The sequence below is a fragment of the Theropithecus gelada genome, chromosome 2 (assembly GCF_003255815.1).
Source record: "Theropithecus gelada isolate Dixy chromosome 2, Tgel_1.0, whole genome shotgun sequence".
NCBI classification, from domain to species: domain Eukaryota; kingdom Metazoa; phylum Chordata; class Mammalia; order Primates; family Cercopithecidae; genus Theropithecus; species Theropithecus gelada.
The window spans coordinates 105,026,490-105,044,657 of record NC_037669.1 but is presented as its reverse complement, the minus strand read 5'-3'; the positions used below and the strand labels follow the sequence as shown (position 1 = coordinate 105,044,657).

Genomic DNA, 18,168 nt, shown 5'->3' with positions numbered 1-18,168 from the left:
CCAAGGCAGACCAGAAGGAACTGCTGAGTCAGCGGCCAGGTCAGATAGTATGAAATCAGCAGTCTTAAAATTTGAGATCAGGCAGGGCAAGGTGAGAGAGGCCAAAGGCAGGAGACAGCTCAAGGTTGTGGCAGGTGATCAGCCAGAAAGTATAATGAGGAGATCAGTAATGTCGAAGCTCAGAGATGAGCACAAAAAGAACAGGGGAGGGGAGGCTGGAGTGGGTGGAATGGGGTCTGTAATAAAGGGCTCCAGTTTTTCTTCTTTCTTCCCCCTGCCCCAACCTTATATTCCCAGGCAGCTTCTCAAGGCTTAGATTTCTCCATACCCTATAATTTAAGTGCCTCTTAACCTAACCCCGTCCAGTTAAAGTGATCTCTCTGGTTTGTTAGGAGGGAAGAATCACCTGCACTGTATCGTAAGCTTTCAGAGCCCATGTGTGGAGGCAGGAGTTACCCTTGCTGCACACTGCTCCCCCACATTAGCCACTACTGTTTCTGGGCCAGCAACCCCCTCACGCACCCTCTGGTCATTCCCGCTTCCCTGCCCCTGCCAGTGCTCTTATTCGACCCCGATTTCCTTCCCTGCGTCACACACCTTACCTTCACATCCTACCTCTTTTACCATTGTTCCCATCTCTCTTGGCTCTGTAGAACAGAATATGGCTCACTTGTCATGGGGGATGACATGTAATTATTACTTCCATAAGTAGTCTGTGAGCTTCAACAGGATGGGAACCACGTCTTCAGAGACTGCCTGGTACAGGAGAGAGAGTCATGATTAGGAAAAATAACCCGGTATTTCATTCTGGCTCTGTGACCTTTAGCATCTACCTGTTTCTAGGCCTTCATTTCCTCCCGTGAAAAATAGGGATAATCATTCTGTGTTTTGGATTCCTTACCTAGGGATCAAATACTTAGATCGAATGATCACAGATAACATCATTTTTTAACCTGGAAAGCACTCTATGAAAGTGAGGAGTTGTAAGAGGTTCCATCGTGTTGTAAAAAAGGCAAAGGATTTGGGGAATCTGAACTTTGAGCTAGATTTTAATTCCTTTTCTATTACTTATTGAATATATTGCCTTAGAGAAATTTCTTCTCCTGTGAAATAGAAATGACATTATTACTAGGATTATGGTGCTGGAGCTGGCTTATACACCAACTTGTAAGAGCCAATTGTCAAATATTTAGAAACTTTGCAAGCAAGTTGTTAAACTTTTATTAGCTTGAAATCTGCTCTGGTGGGAATATTTACACTAGGAAAATGAGCAAACACTACAAACCAGATTGCTGTTGTTTTGGAAAGAGCTGATTTACCAGTACTGCTGATTATGTAAACAGGCTTCTGTAAATTGTAAAGCACTTTGTCTTATTCATTATTAAAAACACTAATGGTAACAGTAATGTTCTGATCCACAGAATCTAGCCTAGTGCGTGGCACAATTATCAGTATATATTCTTTTTTCTTTTTTGAGGCAGGGTCTTGCTCTGTTGCCCAGCCTGGAATACAGTGGCACAAACACAGCTCACTGCAGCCTTGATTTCCTGGGCTCAAGCGATTCTCCCACCTCAGCCTTCCACCCAAGTAGCTGATACTACAGGTGCACGCCACCATGGCTGGCTACTTTTTGTAATGTTTGTATTTTTTGTAATGTTTGTATTTTTTGTATTTTTTGCCATGTTGTGCAGACTGAGTATATATTCAATAAATACACTTTAAATTTAGCTTTATGATTTGGAAACTTCTGCCCCTCTGATAAATGAGCCCCATCTTTATCTTTCTTCCAATCTCTCTCTACAAAGGGTCTTTTTAAAATCAGATAGCATCAATAAAAGCCTAGCTCCCTAGCTTAGTGCGTGATGCATAGTAGGCCTTAAATTCTGTATGTCCGTAGTTGAGCTGATCGTCTTCTTTCCAAACCTTTCTTTCTGGCATTTCATATCTCGGTTATTGACATTGTCTGTCTGTTCATTATTCCAAATAAGTGATTTGAAAAGTCTTCCTCTCCCCCTTTCCTTTACCCACCTCCATGTCTAGTCAATTACTAGATCTTACCAATTCTACCTCTTAAATCTTTCCTGTCCTCTTCACTGCCATTGCTAACTGACTTGTTCAGGTCCAGATCATTTCTTTTTGAACTATACCTTCTAACTGGACCTTCAATCTTTCCCTTTGAATCCAACCTCTACTTCTATAGATGTGATTTTAACTTATCTGACCAAATTACTCCCTTGCTTAAAATTCCTTAATGGCTCTCTGTTGTCATGAGGATAAAACCCCAAAGATTTAGCTTGTTATACAGGCCTACCATAATCTAGCCTTTGCCTACTTTTTCTAAGAGTTATCTCCTGCTGTTTCCCAATACTACCTGGAATGCCTAGTCTTTCTTTCCTAGTGACCATTAATTCACCCCTCAAGACTCAATTCAAACAAAACTTCTTATAACGTCTCTAGACACATTTTATATTTATTTTTCTGAGCTCCCATTGCACCTTATACATATCTTTGTCCCATATCTAACCATGTGGCTGTCATCTATTGGTCTTTCCTTCTAGATTTTAAGTTCCCAAAGGGTAGGAACCTATGTTCCATTTACTAATGCCTAACACATTGCATGCCACGTAATAGGAGCTCAGTGAATGAATAAGAATTCAGAGGATAGGATATTTTCTCCTCCTTCTTCTTCTTCTTCCTCTTGTTCTTCCTCTTCTTCCTCTCCTCCTCTTCATTCCTCTTCTTCTCTTCTTCTCCTTCTCCTCCTCCTCCTCCTTCTTCTTCTTCTTCCTCTTCTTCTTCTTCTTTCTTCCTCTTCCTCTTCTTCTTCTTCTCCTTCTCCTCCTCCTCCTTGTCCATCTCCTCCTCTGCCTCCTCCTCCACCTACCGCTCCTCCTCCTTCCGGAGTCTTGCTGTGTCACCCAGGCTGGAGTGTAGTAGCGCAATCTTGGCCACTTGCTGGGTTCCAGCAATTCTCCTGCCTCAGCCTCCTGAGTAGTTGGGACTACAGGCATGCACCACCATGCCCGGCTAATTTTTTGTATTTTGGTAGAGATGGCGTTTCACCATGCTGGCCACGCTGGTCTCAAACTCCTGACCTCATGATCTACCCACCTAGGCCTCCCAAAGTGTTGGAATTACAGGCGTGAGCCACCACACCAGCTGAGGATAGGATATTTTCATTGGTTCACTAATACAAGCTATTCATGGGATATGGTAATGAATAAAAGGCTTAAAATTTAGGTCTCAATTATGAAGATAAGAAAATAATAAAATTGAGAGGGTCTATTTTTATCCATAATCCCCAATATAAGATACTATGGCTCCCCATCACCTTCAGTATAAAATCTCAAACTCAGCCTGGCATGCAAAGCTCCTTATAATCTAGCCCCAACCTATCTGTCCAGTCTTTCTGCATGCACTTTTATATAGCCTACATTCCAGCCACTTTGGGTTTCTCTTCTGTTCCATAGTCTTTCAAGCTTCTATGGCCTCCTTCATGGTTTCCCCCACACTTGTAATACCCTCCCCCTCTTCTTTCACTCACACCTTTCTGACTTGCTTAATGAATGCCTACACTTCCTTCAAATGGATCAAAAGTTACCACCTTTCAGCACCGTTCCCTGAAACTATTCCTCCCTCTTCTGTGCTCTCAGAGCACTTACTTAATTCATTATAAGCACTGTTCTGTCAACCTTTGTTGGTCTTTCTTTTACCCCATCTGCAAAATGAGGTCATCTTCATACCCTGACCTCTAGCACATTCTAGATGCTTGGTACAGAGTGAAGGAAGGAATGACTATTACAAAGGGATTTAAAAAGAAAGTACATTTCTGATAAGAACATACTTTGGGCTGGGCACAGTGGCCCATGCCTGTAATCCCAGCACTTTGTGAGGCAAAGGTGGGTGGATCACCTGAGGTCAGGAGTTTGAGACCCACCTGACCAACATGGAGAAACCCTGTCTCTACTAAAAATACAAAAAGTAGCAGGGTGTGATGATGCACGCCTGTAATCCCAGTTACTTGGGAGGCTGAGGCGGGAGAATCACTTCAACCTGGGAGGCGGAGGTTGCAGTGAGCCGAAATCACGCCATTGCACTCCAGCCTGGGCAATAAGAGTGAAACTCCGTCTCAAAAAAAATAATAATAAATAAATAATAATAGATATTAATACAGAATGCTTAGAATGCCTTGAAAATCACAACAATATAAACCTCTCCCAGATCTAACCACCTAAAATTAACTATTGTTAATTCCTTGGATTTTTTCCTTCAAGTCTTTTTTCTTGTATGTATATCCTTTTAAATAAAATTTTAAGTTCATGTTGTATATATTGTTCTAACCTGTTTTTTATATTAATGTGTCGTGGATATTTTGTCATGTTCATAAATACTCTCTCACAGCATAAATTTTCATTGCTGCACTCATCTCCATCACATGGACGAACCCACAGGTTAACCAGTCCCCATGTTTCAGTGTTCTTAATGCAAACAGAAGTGTCGTGGTGTGCATACTAAAGAAAGGATGATCTCATATCTCCCTCCTGTTTTTCTCAGGTTTTGGAGCCCTCTCTTAAGTCAGAACTCTGTCCCAACAATCCTCTGAGTGTCATCTCAGGACCTTGGTCATACTCATGGCACAATGGCCAACTTTCAGGAGCACCTGAGCTGCTCCTCTTCTCCACACTTACCCTTCAGTGAAAGCAAAACCTTCAGTGGACTACAAGATGAGCTCGCAGCTATGGGGAACCACCCTTCTCCCAAGCTCCTCGAGGACCAGCAGGAAAAGGGGATGGTACGAACAGAGCTAATCGAGAGTGTAAACAGCCCCATCACCACAACAGTTTTGACAAGCGTAAGTGAGGATTCCAGGGACCAGTTTGAGAACAGCGTTCTTCAGCTAAGGGAACACGATGAATCAGAGATGGCCGTGTCTCAGGGGAACAGCAACACGATGGACGGAGAGAGCACGAGCGGAACTGAAGACATCAAGATTCAGTTCAGCAGGTCAGGCAGTGGCAGTGGTGGGTTTCTTGAAGGACTATTTGGATGCTTAAGGCCTGTATGGAATATCATTGGGAAGGCATATTCCACTGATTACAAATTGCAGCAGCAAGGTAAGCTAGAGTATGGACTTGGAAGATATTTCTTGTGTAAACACACCACTACCACCACCGTCACCACCACCGTCATCACCATTAGCTGGATAACCTGTGAGCTTTGGGCAAATTAAAGAACTAGTGGCAGATGAATACCTCATTTCAGTTTCCAGTAGACCAGCTGAAGGGAAGAGATTCACATTTGGTGGGTCTTTTTTGGTTGTAGCCCATCTTTTTGTGGTCATCCAGTCTAGTGGTGTACAAAGTACAGTACATATAAAACAATCCATGGGATTATAAGAAGAAAATACTAGAGCTCTTGTTTATCTCATTATTTAAAATTTCTATTTTCATAAATTTTCAGATATATTTCATATTTTAATATAGTTGTGCAGATATATAATATATAAAGAAATCATGCAGTGGCTACATATTTAAAATTTTTTGCCAGGTGCAGTGGGTCACCCTGTAATCTCAGCACTTTGGGAGGCTGAGGCAGGAGGATCACTTGAGCCCAGGAGTTTGAGGCTACAGTGAGCTATGATTGTGCCACTGCACTTCAGCCTGGGTGACAGAGTGAGACTGTTTTTCTAAAATAATTAATTAATTAATTAATTGATAAATAAAAATAAATTTTAAAAAGTTTACTGATAACTTATACAATCAAAAAAATCTGATGGCTGCTGGACTGATTTAAACCAGAAGAAGCCACATGGTAATGCCCCTGAAGACTGTAGGACTTAGATTATAGTAAAACTTAGATTATAGTAAAAAGGAGTTATTTTCTTACAATAAAGGCATAGAAAGCTTACATTTTGAGGAAATGACAAAATATCTAACCAATCTTGAGAAGCACTATTATTTCTAGATCCCACAATCGCCCAAAAAAAAGGAAGTTTTGTTGGGTGTGGTGGCTCACACTTGTAATCACAGCACTTTGGGAATCTGAGGGGGGCAGATCACTTGAGGTCAGGAGTTCAAGACCAGCCTGGCCAACATGGTGAAACCCCGTCTCTATTAAAAATACAAAAATTAGCCGGGCATGGTGGCATGCACCTGTAGTTCAAGTTACTTGGGAGGCTGAGGCACAAGAATTGCTTAAACCCAACAGAGGTTGCAGTGAGCTGAGATCGTGCCTCTGCATTCCAGCCTGGGTGATAGAGTGAGACTCTGCCTCAAAAAAAAAAAAAAAAAAAAATTAAGTTTTTAACTCCCATCATTGTGTAACAGCATATTCATATATTCTGATTCAAATATTAATATTGTACTTTTGAAGCCCTGGTGTTCTTTATAACCTCATTTTTTAAAAGTTTTGTGTTAGGTTCAGGGGTACATGCGCAGGTTCATTATACAGGTATACTCGTGTCATGGGGATTTACTGTACGGATTATTTCATCACTCAGTACCCAATAGTTATTTTATCTGATCCACTTTCTCCCCGACCCTCCACCCTCAGGTAGGCCCAGTGTCTGTCATTCCCCTCTTTGTGTCTATGTTTTCTCATCATTTCGCTCCTGCTTGTAAGTGAGAGCATGTGATATTTGGTTTTCTGTTCCTGCATTCATTTGCTAAGGACAATGGCCTCTGGCTCCATCCATGTTCTTGCAAAGGACATGATCTTATATAACCTCATTAATATTCTCCAAAGTAACTTTTTTTTTCTGATAACAAAAGTAATATGTATGGAGTTTGGAAAATACAGGTAAGTTCCAAAAAAATTTTAAAATAATCTATGATCCTCCATCTCCTGAGAATAACCATTAATGTTTCCATTTTATATATTATGTTAGTCTATTTGTGTATGTGTGTGTATACTTTTAAAAAATGGAGTCATACTATATTAATCCGTGTTCACACTGCTATAAAGAACTACCTGAGACTGGGTAATTTATGAAGAAAAGAGGTTTAATGGACCCACAGTTCTGCAGGCTTAACAGGAAGCATGGCTAGGAAACCTCAGGAAACTTACGATCATGGCAGAAGGTGAAGGGGAAGCAAGAAAGTCTTACCATGGCAGAGCAGGAGAGAGAGAAGGGGGAAGTGCCACACATTTTCAGACAACCAGATCGCGTGAGAACTCACTCACTATCACGAGAGCAGCAAGGGGGAAATCCGCCCCATGATCCAGTCACCTCCCACCAGGCCCCTCCCCTGACAAGTGGAAATTACAATTCGAGATGAGATTTGAGTGGGGACACAGAGCCAAACCATATCACATACTGTTTTGTAATGTTTTCTCACTTCATATTGTGAACATTTTCCATGTTTTAAGTATAATTCTTATTTTTTTTTTTTTTTTTTTTTTTTTTTTGAGACGGAGTCTTGCTCTGTCACCCAGGCTGGAGTGCAGTGGCCGGATCTCAGCTCACTGCAAGCTCCGCCTCCCGGGTTCATGCCATTCTCCTGCCTCAGCCTCCCAAGTAGCTGGGACTACAGGCACCCGCCACCTCGCCCGGCTAGTTTTTTGTAATTTTTAGTAGAGATGGGGTTTCACCGTGTTAGCCAGGATGGTCTCGATCTCCTGACCTCGTGATCCGCCCGTCTCGGCCTCCCAAAGTGCTGGGATTACAGGCTTGAGCCACCGCGCCCGGCCTTAAGTATAATTCTTCAGCATCATTTTTAATGGCTACATAATATTAAATGATGTGAATGTGCCAATATTTTTAAGCAATCCCCTATTGCTCAACATTAATTTGTTTGCATGTTTAGTTATTATAAGCCATACTGCAGTGACCATTTGTCTACTACTTTACTTTTGCATATATCTTTGATTAGTCCTTGGGATAAATTCCTAGGAGAGGAATACTTGAGTTCAAAAGATGTGTTGTTTTAAGACTTTTGATACATATCTTTGTGGCCTTATGTAAATGATTAAATTTTTATGAGTTCTCTCATCAAGAAATTCTGGAAAGGGAAAACATGGACCACAAATGAGATTCTATTTATTTTATAACTGAATTTTAGACTCTGGGACCCTCCCCTAAAAGTGTGTTCATCTCTTTTAGTCAAGACTGTTGATGGTTTTTCCACAACAGCCAGTGGCCTTCAGTTACCAGTAACCACTTTTCTCATGTGTTTTATTTCCCATTTGTGCAATACATTCTCTTAAACCAAATACCAACTCCACCCTCTATACCTGTTTTCCATAAGTATATTGGGATTTACTGGTATGTCTGTAACTTCCAGGTCCTTTTCAGGATTTGTCAACCATATGATCTGTTCTTGTTCCATGCAGAAATTCTTCATCAGTCCCTGGTTTTGTGTATGTGTATTTCTCTCTCTCTTTCATACATACTCCAGTACACTACATATTCTGCTTTCATTTTCCCTCCACCCCCTGGCCCGCATGATTTTAAGGTTTTAAAGGAAATTAGTTGCTTCTTGCTAACAGCATTATTATGTTTTAAATTGGACATAAATATAAGCAGGAAAATAAAATAAAGAAGAAAATAAAAATCACCTGTCTTTCCACAATCCAGAGGTAACAATTTCTAATTTTTTTTTTTTTTTTTTTTTGAGACGGAGTCTTGCTCTGTCACCCAGGCTGGAGTGCAATGGCATGATCTCAGCTCATTGCAACCTCTGCCTTCTGGGTTCAAGCGATTCTCCTGCCTCAGCCTCCCGAGTAGCTGGGATTATAGGCATGCACCCATTTTTAGTAGCGACAGGGTTTCACCATGTTGGCCAGTCTGGTCTTGAACTCCTGACCTCAGGTGACCCGCCTGCCTTGGCCTCCCAAAATGCTGGGATTACAGGCATGAGCCACCGCACCTGGCCCTAATTTGTTATTTTTTTAAAGTTCCCTTTTCTTTGGTTGGACGCAAAACCTACTGATAGCTGCATAGGTGATCGACTACATTTGGTTTTTAGGGTCTCCGCTTGTCCAGTCTCAGACTTACTTTTGGTGATAATTTGAAGATCTCAGGATCCAAGTACATCATTGAGGTTCAGACTCAGAATGAGGGGCAATACACCCATCCCGTATGTTTGTCAAAAGGAGGTTTTAAAATTTTTTGTTATTATTCTGCATACTGGTATTTAATTTGTGTTCCAATTGATTATGTGACTTTCAAAAAGGTTTATTTCAGAAATAAATAAGAAACAGGCCTGGTCAGCTTAAGATTCTGATATGGGCCGGGCGCGGTGGCTCACGCCTGTAATCCCAGCACTTTGGGAGGCCGAGGCGGGCGGATCACAAGGTCAGGAGATCGAGACCATGGTGAAACCCCGTCTCTACTAAAAATACAAAAAATTAGCCGGGCGCGGTGGCGGGCGCCTGTAGTCCCAGCTACTCGGGAGGCTGAGGCAGGAGAATGGCGTGAACCCGGGAGGCGGAGCTTGCAGTGAGCCGAGATCGCGCCACTGCACTCCAGCCAGGGGGACAGAGCGAGACTCCGTCTCACAAAAAAAAAAAAAAAAAAAAAAAAGATTCTGATATGGACACAGCAGATGCCTAGCCCTTCAGCAGATTGCAGGATATCCTACTGAGGGCTGGTGTTGCTGTGCACCATGAAAGAGTTTCGCTAGCCAGAAACTAGCAAATTTCCTTGTCAGGTCTGGGATCAGGGAGCTAATCTTTAGCCCTGCATTGCAGCCAACCAAAGGATAACACATGTCACAGGCATGTCCCTACATTTGGTACTTATGAGGAAATGTCACTGGATTTTTAAAAAATTTTAATGATGTCCTCATCTCCCTTTGAGTATATTGATAGTGAACCCAAGTAAGGTAGCACGCAATTTAAATCTTCTGTTGCCAAATAGTTTCCAGTCTCAAAGCAAGTACTGTCATGGCCATGTCTGAATAAACAAAGGAGAACTGTTGCCTTAAAGTGGGTGGGCATGTGGCTTTTTCCCAGTGCTAAGGATCCTGATGGATATTGGAATTAACATCGTTGTCACTGGGAAGATAAAAGAGAAGATAAACACTGGGGAAGAGTATCAGTGGGACAGACATAAAAGCAACGAAAAGTTTGGGACTAACCCTAGAGAGAGTATAGTCAGTTCTTCATTACTATGAGATTAGTTATCTTGCTCATCAATTATCTAGGCCCTTAATTTTGTGCATCCTTATCACCAGTTTCCTTTTTCCTGCCATTTTCCCATTTCTGAGCTCTCTGCTCGTTATTGACAGGGACTTTGAGACTGGGCAAAGAGTGCTAAATTCATATCAATCGATTTTACTTCTGATAATTAGTTTCAGTAAAAAGATGGATAGAAACATGGTTGAAGCATTACTTTCTTTTTTACAATCTGTGTTCTTTTATTACCAGTGCTATCCACTTTATTTTTCTATGGATAATCGAGACTTGGCTGAACATAGTTGAATAGCACAGGCATGAGGTAGAGGTTGGTAGAGGAGAATTTTATTTTTTGTTGCAATACCCGGAATACTTTGTATTTGAGTGCCAAATGTATTTATATTTTAGTAATTAATCTGTTTATCATCTTATAAAAATACTAATAGGCATTATTTCTAAAAAATATAGTGAGTTACAGTGTAAGTATCCTAAAGCAATATGAAAAGAAAGCATTTTTTAACAAATTATTTGGGAATCATTAAATAGCAATGTGGAAAAAAATAATTTATATCAGTCCTCATACCATACACCAAAATAAGTTTCAGATGAATGTAAAGATTAAATTTTTAAAAATGAACGATAGATAACTTTTAGAAGATAGACTAGGCAGTGGAAGAAATTACAAAGGAAATAATAGACAACGATCTAGAATACTTTGTTCAAAAATAATAAAATTAAAAGAAAAAGGCTTATAAAATATTCTCATTTGTATCAAAGAAATATAGAAGGAGTTTCGGCCGGGCGCGGTGGCTCAAGCCTGTAATCCCAGCACTTTGGGAGGCCGAGACGGGCGGATCACGAGGTCAGGAGTTCGAGACCATCCTGGCTAACACGGTGAAACCCCATCTCTACTAAAAAATACAAAAAAAACTAGCCGGGCGAGGTGGCCGGCGCCTGTAGTCCCAGCTACTCGGGAGGCTGAGGCAGGAGAATGGCGTAAAAACCCGGGAGGCGGAGCTTGCAATGAGCTGAGATCCGGCCACTGCACTCCAGCCTGGGCGACACAGCGAGACTCCGTCTCAAAAAAAAAAGAAATATAGAAGGAGTTTCTTCAAGTTGATGCAAACTATGGAAGGCTAACAGATAAATGAACAAAGGGGTTTTGACAATTCATACAAAGCAGATTGTGAGTATTAAACAAATGTGATCACGGGCAATTAAACTAGTGCAAAGTTATAAAACACTATTTTATACCTAATTAAAATAGAACCAAAAAATAATTGATAATGCTTACTGCCAATATGTTCATACATTGCTACTGTGAGCAAAAACTATCAAAATCCTTTTGGATAGAATTTGGAATGTATGCATTAGCCGGGCATGGTGGTGCATGCCAGTAACTAAAGATTGAGTAAATAGGGTAAAAGAGACACCCAAACATTAGTCTAATTTTAGTAGTTATTTTATTAAAAAATTAGGGTAATTTGGGCTTGCGTAAAGCTGTTCAAAGACGTACTGCTCAGTTATGTTCTTGCCCCAGAGTCCAGTAATAATACTTTATTCAGTCCCCTAAAATGGTCAAAATGACACTGGGGGTTTTTTGTTTTTGTTTTTGTTTGTTTGTTTTTTGTTGTTGTTGTTCTGAAATGGAGTCTCGCTCTGTCGCCCAGGCTGGAGTGCAGTGGCGCAATCTCAGCTCACTGCAACCTCTGCCTCCCAGGTTCAAGCAATTCTCCTGCCTCAGCCTCCCGAGTAGCTGGGATTACAGGCGTGCACCACCGTGCCCGGCTAAATTTTTTTGTATTTTTAGTAGAGACGGGGTTTCACCATATTGGCCAGGCTGATCTCGAACTCCTGACCTCATGATCCACCCACCTCGGCCTCCCAAAGTGCTGAGATTACAGGTGTGAGCCACCATGCCCGGCCAATGACACTGTTAATTTGTCACTGGACCCCAATGAGGAAAATTCTCTTACAATATGCTATCAATATCTGTGTACCATAGCTGCATGGATGAGCCCATAGAGGTGAAAGTGAGATTTCATGAGCCACTTATTAATACTTGTCCTAGAAACCCTGAAGATAGTTAAAATAGCCAAGGCTATCACTTGCTGTTTCCTCCCAAATCTCACTTGGTATCATGTGTTCCTTGGGTGACTTTAAATTTGTCAGCTATTTGTATTTGAGAGAGATTTGCTTTTATCTAGCATTTATTCAATTTCAGTACAGCGGAAAATTTTAATACTGCTCAGATCAGGAGAATGGGATGAAGGCCCATGGCATAAACCACCCTCATTTTATATATTTCTTGCTCTACATAGTTATATTTTGAAGGTTAAGTTTTAGCAATTGTAATGAGAAAACATTTTATTAAGATCTACAGAGTTTCTTTCCTCTTAAGGTAGAGAAAATTAGAGAAGAGGGAAGTATAGCTCATGACTTCTAGAGGCAGATAAGCTCTTTCCGCTCTTGTTTCACCAATGCAGTAGACAGTGAGTTGATTTGCTTTCAAGACCAGAGTATCTTTGAAGCTAACTCAACACTACTTTGTTCCATGTTCTGCAAACAGCAGCCTTTGAGTGATCTGAGGAGAATCTCTCATGACCTTTCACACTGTCATCATTTTTCTCACTCCGTGGGGTTCTTAGTTCTTTGATATTTGTTTCCTACCTGTGATAATACCCTGGAAAGAAGGGGGAAAGGAGAAGGCTCAATGAATTACATTCTTTTTTTGAAAAGTTTCATGAGATTAAAGCACATATTGATTGAATTTTTGAAGTGCTTTATTTAAAATACCATTTTATTCATTATAAAAGTGATATAGGCTTATGGTACAAAATAATTTTTAAGACAGAAAACAATAAAGAAATATAATATGAAGCACTTATAATGCCACCACTTAGAAATGACCCTTCTTAAATTTCTGGTGCAAAAAAATATTCAAACTCTAAGGAAAAGAGAAACTTGAAAATACTACAGCTTTATGAATAAGCATATCATGACTAATGACTAATGGCCCTCTCAATTACTTATGAGAGGCAATGTCATATAGGAGAGAAAGCACTCTTCCTAAAATTGGCCAATCCTGGGATTCTAGGCCCAGTTCTACCACTTATCAGCTATATGATTTTAGGAGAATTTACTTCACCACCCTATGCCTTAGTTTTTTTCATCTTTAAATAACTATAATAAGGCCATACTTGTAGGGTTGTAAGGATTGAACATATGATATATGTCAAGTACTATGCTAGTGTATGGTATATAGTAAGTACTCAATCAAAGATAAATATTAATGTAAGTAGTATGCATAATGAAGTTCTTAGGAGAGTATCATTAAAAATTCATTAGCGGCCCGGCACGGTGGCTCACACCTGTAATCCCAACACTTTGGGAGGCCAAGGCGGGTGGATCACCTGAGGTCAGGAGTTTGAGACCAGCCTGACCAATATGGTGAAACCCCGTCTCTACTAAAAAATACAAAAATTAGCCAGGCATGGTGGTGGGTGCCTGTAATCACAGCTACTTGGGAGGCTGAGGCAGGAGAATCACTTGAATCCCAGAGGCAGAAGGTTGCAGTGAGCTGAGATCACGCCATTGCACTCCAGCCTGGGTGACAGAGCAAGACTCCATCACATTAAAAAAAAAAAAAAAAAATTCATTAGTAAAGATTCACTGAGCATCTGCACTAGAAATTCAAAGAGGAATAAAATAACACCTGTAATGGGTGATGGGGTAGGGATAGTTGCATAGAGGCAGATGGGTAAATTGACTGACATGCAAGCTTAAGGTGAGGGGGTAGGACTGCAAGAGTGGTAGGTTATGTTTTGTTTGGAGGAAGGCATATCGGAGGCTTCTGCTCTGCTTTATTTCAGTGGTTAAAAATTGATACAAACTAATGTGTATGAATATTTGATCTATAGTTCCAAGGTACATAGGAAGGTTCTATCTTTTGGTGGGAGACAGAGGGTAAGGCTCATCCTGGGTGATGATGAAGTTGGTACCTTCAGAATGGCCTTGTAGAGTGGTCCCTTCTGAGATCTCTTCAAGCTTATTTCTTGCTTGTATGCCTAGATACTTGGGAAGTGCCATTTGAGGAGATCTCAGAGCTGCAGTGGCTGGGTAGTGGAGCCCAAGGAGCTGTCTTCTTGGGCAAGTTCCGAGCGGAAGAGGTGGCCATCAAGAAAGTGAGAGAACAGAATGAGACGGATATCAAGCATTTGAGGAAGTTGAAGCACCCTAACATCATCGCATTCAAGTAGGTCAAGGCTTTTTTTTTTAAAGAAGTAGACCTATTTTCTTTCCCCCAATATAGACACACAAGTTTCTGCTTTGAGAGATATCTCAAAAGCATTCTCTAGACTTAGCACTGTGCTAGGTGCTTTGGGAGGGTATCAAGGAACTATTATATTGGAGTTGTGTCCTCAGGCATCTTATAATCTAGTGGTTCATTTTGCTGAAGTATGTGCTACATGGAAGGGGCATGCACACGGGACAGGAAGGGAAAGTGTGGGTTCCTGCCAAGCAGTCAGATCTGCTGCATCAACTTCATTTATCAATGGGATGACAGAGGTTACTTCAATATCACCTGAACAGCCTAAAATTCACTTAAGAAAACAAAGTTGACTGGGTGCAGTGGCTCATGTCTGTAATCCCAGCACTTTGGGAGGCCAAGGCAGGCAGATCACTTGAACCCAGAAGTCTGAGACCAGCCTGGACAACATAGTGGGACCCTGTCTTTTAAAAAAATTTTTTTAAATTAGCTGAATGTGGTAGCACAGGCCTGTAGTCCTAGCTACTTAAGAGGCTGAGGCAGGGGGATTGCTTGAACCTGGGAGACTGAGGCTGTGTTGAGCCATGTTCATGCTACTGCCCTCCAGCATAGGTGACAGAGTGAGACCCTGTAAGAAAGAAATAAAGAAAGAAGGAAGGAAAGAAAGAGAGAGAGAGAGAGAGGAGAGAGAAAAAGAGAGACAGAGAGAGAGAGAAAAGAAAAGAAAAGAGAAAAGAAAGAAAGAAAGAGGGAGGCAAGGAAGGAAGTAAGGGAAGGAAGGAAGGAAGGAGGGAAGGAAGGAAAGAAAGAAAGGAAGAAAGAGAAAGAAAGAAAGAAAGAGAAAGAAAGAAAGAGAGAGAGAGAAAGAAAGAAAAGAAAGACAGACAAAGGTAACATCTGAAGTGATCAAAGAACAGTCAATCCTTGTGTAGTAGATACATATTTTGTATTAGGTTCTGTTAGCATCCCTTCTTAAACATTAACCTGTAATAGCAGGTACCTTTAGAGTATAGCCTCTGGTTTTCCTAGATCCCCTTCCAAGTAATGTCAAACATTCAGCTTTCTTAACCTAATGATTGTCAAGTTATTGATAGTAAGTCATATGTTATATTCATTTCACAAAGTGATTGTTTTCAAGAGTCTGTGAACATATCTTTCTAGTCTAGATGATTTTTTTCATAATATTGACTGGGATCCCTAACAGAAGGAGGAGAGTCAAAGTTTAAAGGATGGAAGTGCTGAGCTCTAAATAGATATGATCTCTTCTGCCTGAACCTTTCCCTTGAGTTCTCTCCCTCGCTAGCCTTTTAATGTTGCCCTAGGCTTAAACAAATAAGTGGTAAGTGGCTTTAGAGGAAAGAAGGTGGAGAACAGGACAAGTATTTTTAGGTAGGATGAAAGTTAGAAACTAGAGCTTTGTGATATATTTGATATGTATTTTGCATTCCTGGAAAATAGTATGACCAATGAGGCTACAGCTAAAAGTGGAATAATTTACAAATCCCCCTCCTAAGCTAGGAGAAACTTCTCCCAGCCTCAGAAGGGATCCTTCCTTGATAAAACTCTGATTATAAAGCTAAAAATGTCATGTGATAAGTCTTAATTGGGATCACATCCACGAAGTAAGGAAGGTAAATTTTGGGTACAGGTTTTGTAGAATGGGTTTAAATGAGTACTGAGGTTGAGTTTTGATTACCAAACAAGAACCCTTAAGGAAAGGGAAAGACGTGTGAAGAAAGAGAAGCAATCAACCAGGACACCAAGAGACAGAAAGAAGTACTGGATTCGTTTCCTTGTGGAAGGGTCATTCATGCAGAGGGCAGGGAAGAGAGCTGCGGTTGCTGCAGTTAATTCTGTCCTTGGTTGACCTAGTAGGGCCAGGAGGACGTGTGACTAAAACGAAATGCTGCAGAGACAAATTATCATCTTTCCAAAGAGGATACATTTCAAAACACAATGGGGAGATTATTTTAAGCAGACAGACAAACAGAGACCCTCTTCTTTCTTTCCTTCATTTTACTTCACTGAGACGATCATCACTTCCAGTATGCTACATCCTCCTAAATGGAAGGAAGGGTCAAAAACTTTTAAACTTAGATCACTAGGACACTGGCTTTGAGACACAGAATGTTCTGTAGGTGAGTATGGCCTTTTGCCCTCTTGAAGTGAATTAGGCTGTGTGTTGCAGGTAAGAGGGTTTTCCAGCAGGGTACCCGGGGTCACTGAAAGTAGAAATGTGTCCTAATAGGATGGTGTTGTGAGAAGCTTTATTTTTACTTCCTTTCTTTTGCTTCTTTCTCTTTCTTCCTGTCTTTTTCCCACCTCACCCTTCTGACTCTCCTACCTGCATATGCAGTTTTCAGCATTGCCCTGCTAGTGCCCAACTCTTTAGGCTGAAGATACTTGAATAGTATTTACCTCTACATGGAGAACAATAGTGAGACTGTGTTCCTGGCCCATTACACCATGCTCTTGGGCATTGTGCAGTGTTATGTTTGCAGCCATCTGTGCCATGTGTTGCTTGGCCAATGAATCCCATTCAGGACCGTCTGGAAGATATACGAGGGCATGATTAGATTTTAGTACATCCCTCTGGATACTTTTTTCTGTGCTTACAGCTTCTTTTGAAGTTAATAAAAACCACATACAGAAGGGAAAGTACAAGATAAGAACGCTGTATTCTTTTTGCATCCAATTTTTTTGTTAATCTTTTAAGAAAACTCAACCTGACTGTTCCTAATGGAATTCAGTGCCAAGGGGAAGAAAAAGTAGCAATTAGAAGTGATTATAGAGCTGTTATTTATAGCTACTAAGAAACCTTGTCATAGTACAGGGCTGATGAAATGATTGCTCCTCGTTCGTCAGTCAAGAGAAATAAAAGGTGCGTAACATCACTGTTAGACTGTTTCTATGTGGAACAAGTTAAAACATAGTTGAATAGGAGGCTGAGTACCTTCAAAAATGTTTATGTTGGTATACTTAATCATATTACATTATACCTGCCGTATTTATTAGTTCTCTGTAATGATAATTAATCATTTGTTTGTAGCTGCCAGACACTTGGGTTCACCAAGCTTTCCTAAGAGACATATAACCGGAACTTGAAAAAAATTATTAAAAATCAAGATAAGAATTCTTTGTAGCCTAGAAAATGATAGGAGAGTAATAGAAATAGCTTTGTGGCATTTGACAGGCACATCAGAGCAGGGGAAAATGAAGATTAATTATACTTCTTCATAACCTGCTATTGTTATAAGATCATCATCATCTTCATATGATCAGTGACGTACGCCATGACCTCTAAATTCTTTCATCACTTAGAGCAGCTGAAGAGATAGGCATGGGTCGGTAGCTGGCTGAAGACTTTAACTGATGTCTTACAGATACTCTGCTAACTTCTCTAGAAAGTTTCAAAGGAAGGCGTGTATACCCATAAGCGATAAGACATAGATTACATATAGTAATTTTTCTTCTCATCCTGAGAACAAAACTGTGAAGTAGAGTTACTACGATCATTCCTTCTTTTATGAGATAATGGTGTTAACATAGGAATTCCCAATGTGCTTGGCTAAACAGAAGTTAAAAAGCTAAAAGGGAGGCAGTCTTGTACAGAGTGTAGAGGGCCTGGACGTTCAAATTAGGCAGACTGAGTTTGAATCCCAGCTCTGTCACTTAATAGTTGTATGATCTAGTTGTGATTAGGACAAGTTATTTTCTCACTCTGAGCCTTACTTGTAAAAATGGAAAAGGTAATATTTATCTTACAGTAGTTTGGGACAGAT

The 18,168-nt window shown here is 40.6% G+C and overlaps 1 protein-coding gene across 2 annotated transcripts in view; it reads left to right on the top strand.

The window, feature by feature from the left end:
- The window catches only part of MAP3K13 (mitogen-activated protein kinase kinase kinase 13), a 192,052-nt gene that overhangs the window by 134,004 nt on the left and 39,880 nt on the right, over positions 1-18,168 (top strand). For both annotated transcript variants that reach the window (XM_025375609.1, XM_025375610.1), the window contains 2 exons: positions 4,555-5,114; positions 14,188-14,371. In XM_025375609.1, coding sequence (XP_025231394.1) covers positions 4,640-5,114; positions 14,188-14,371 — 659 coding nt within the window. In that variant the 5' untranslated portion in view covers positions 4,555-4,639. The remainder of the gene's footprint in view (positions 1-4,554; positions 5,115-14,187; positions 14,372-18,168) is intronic.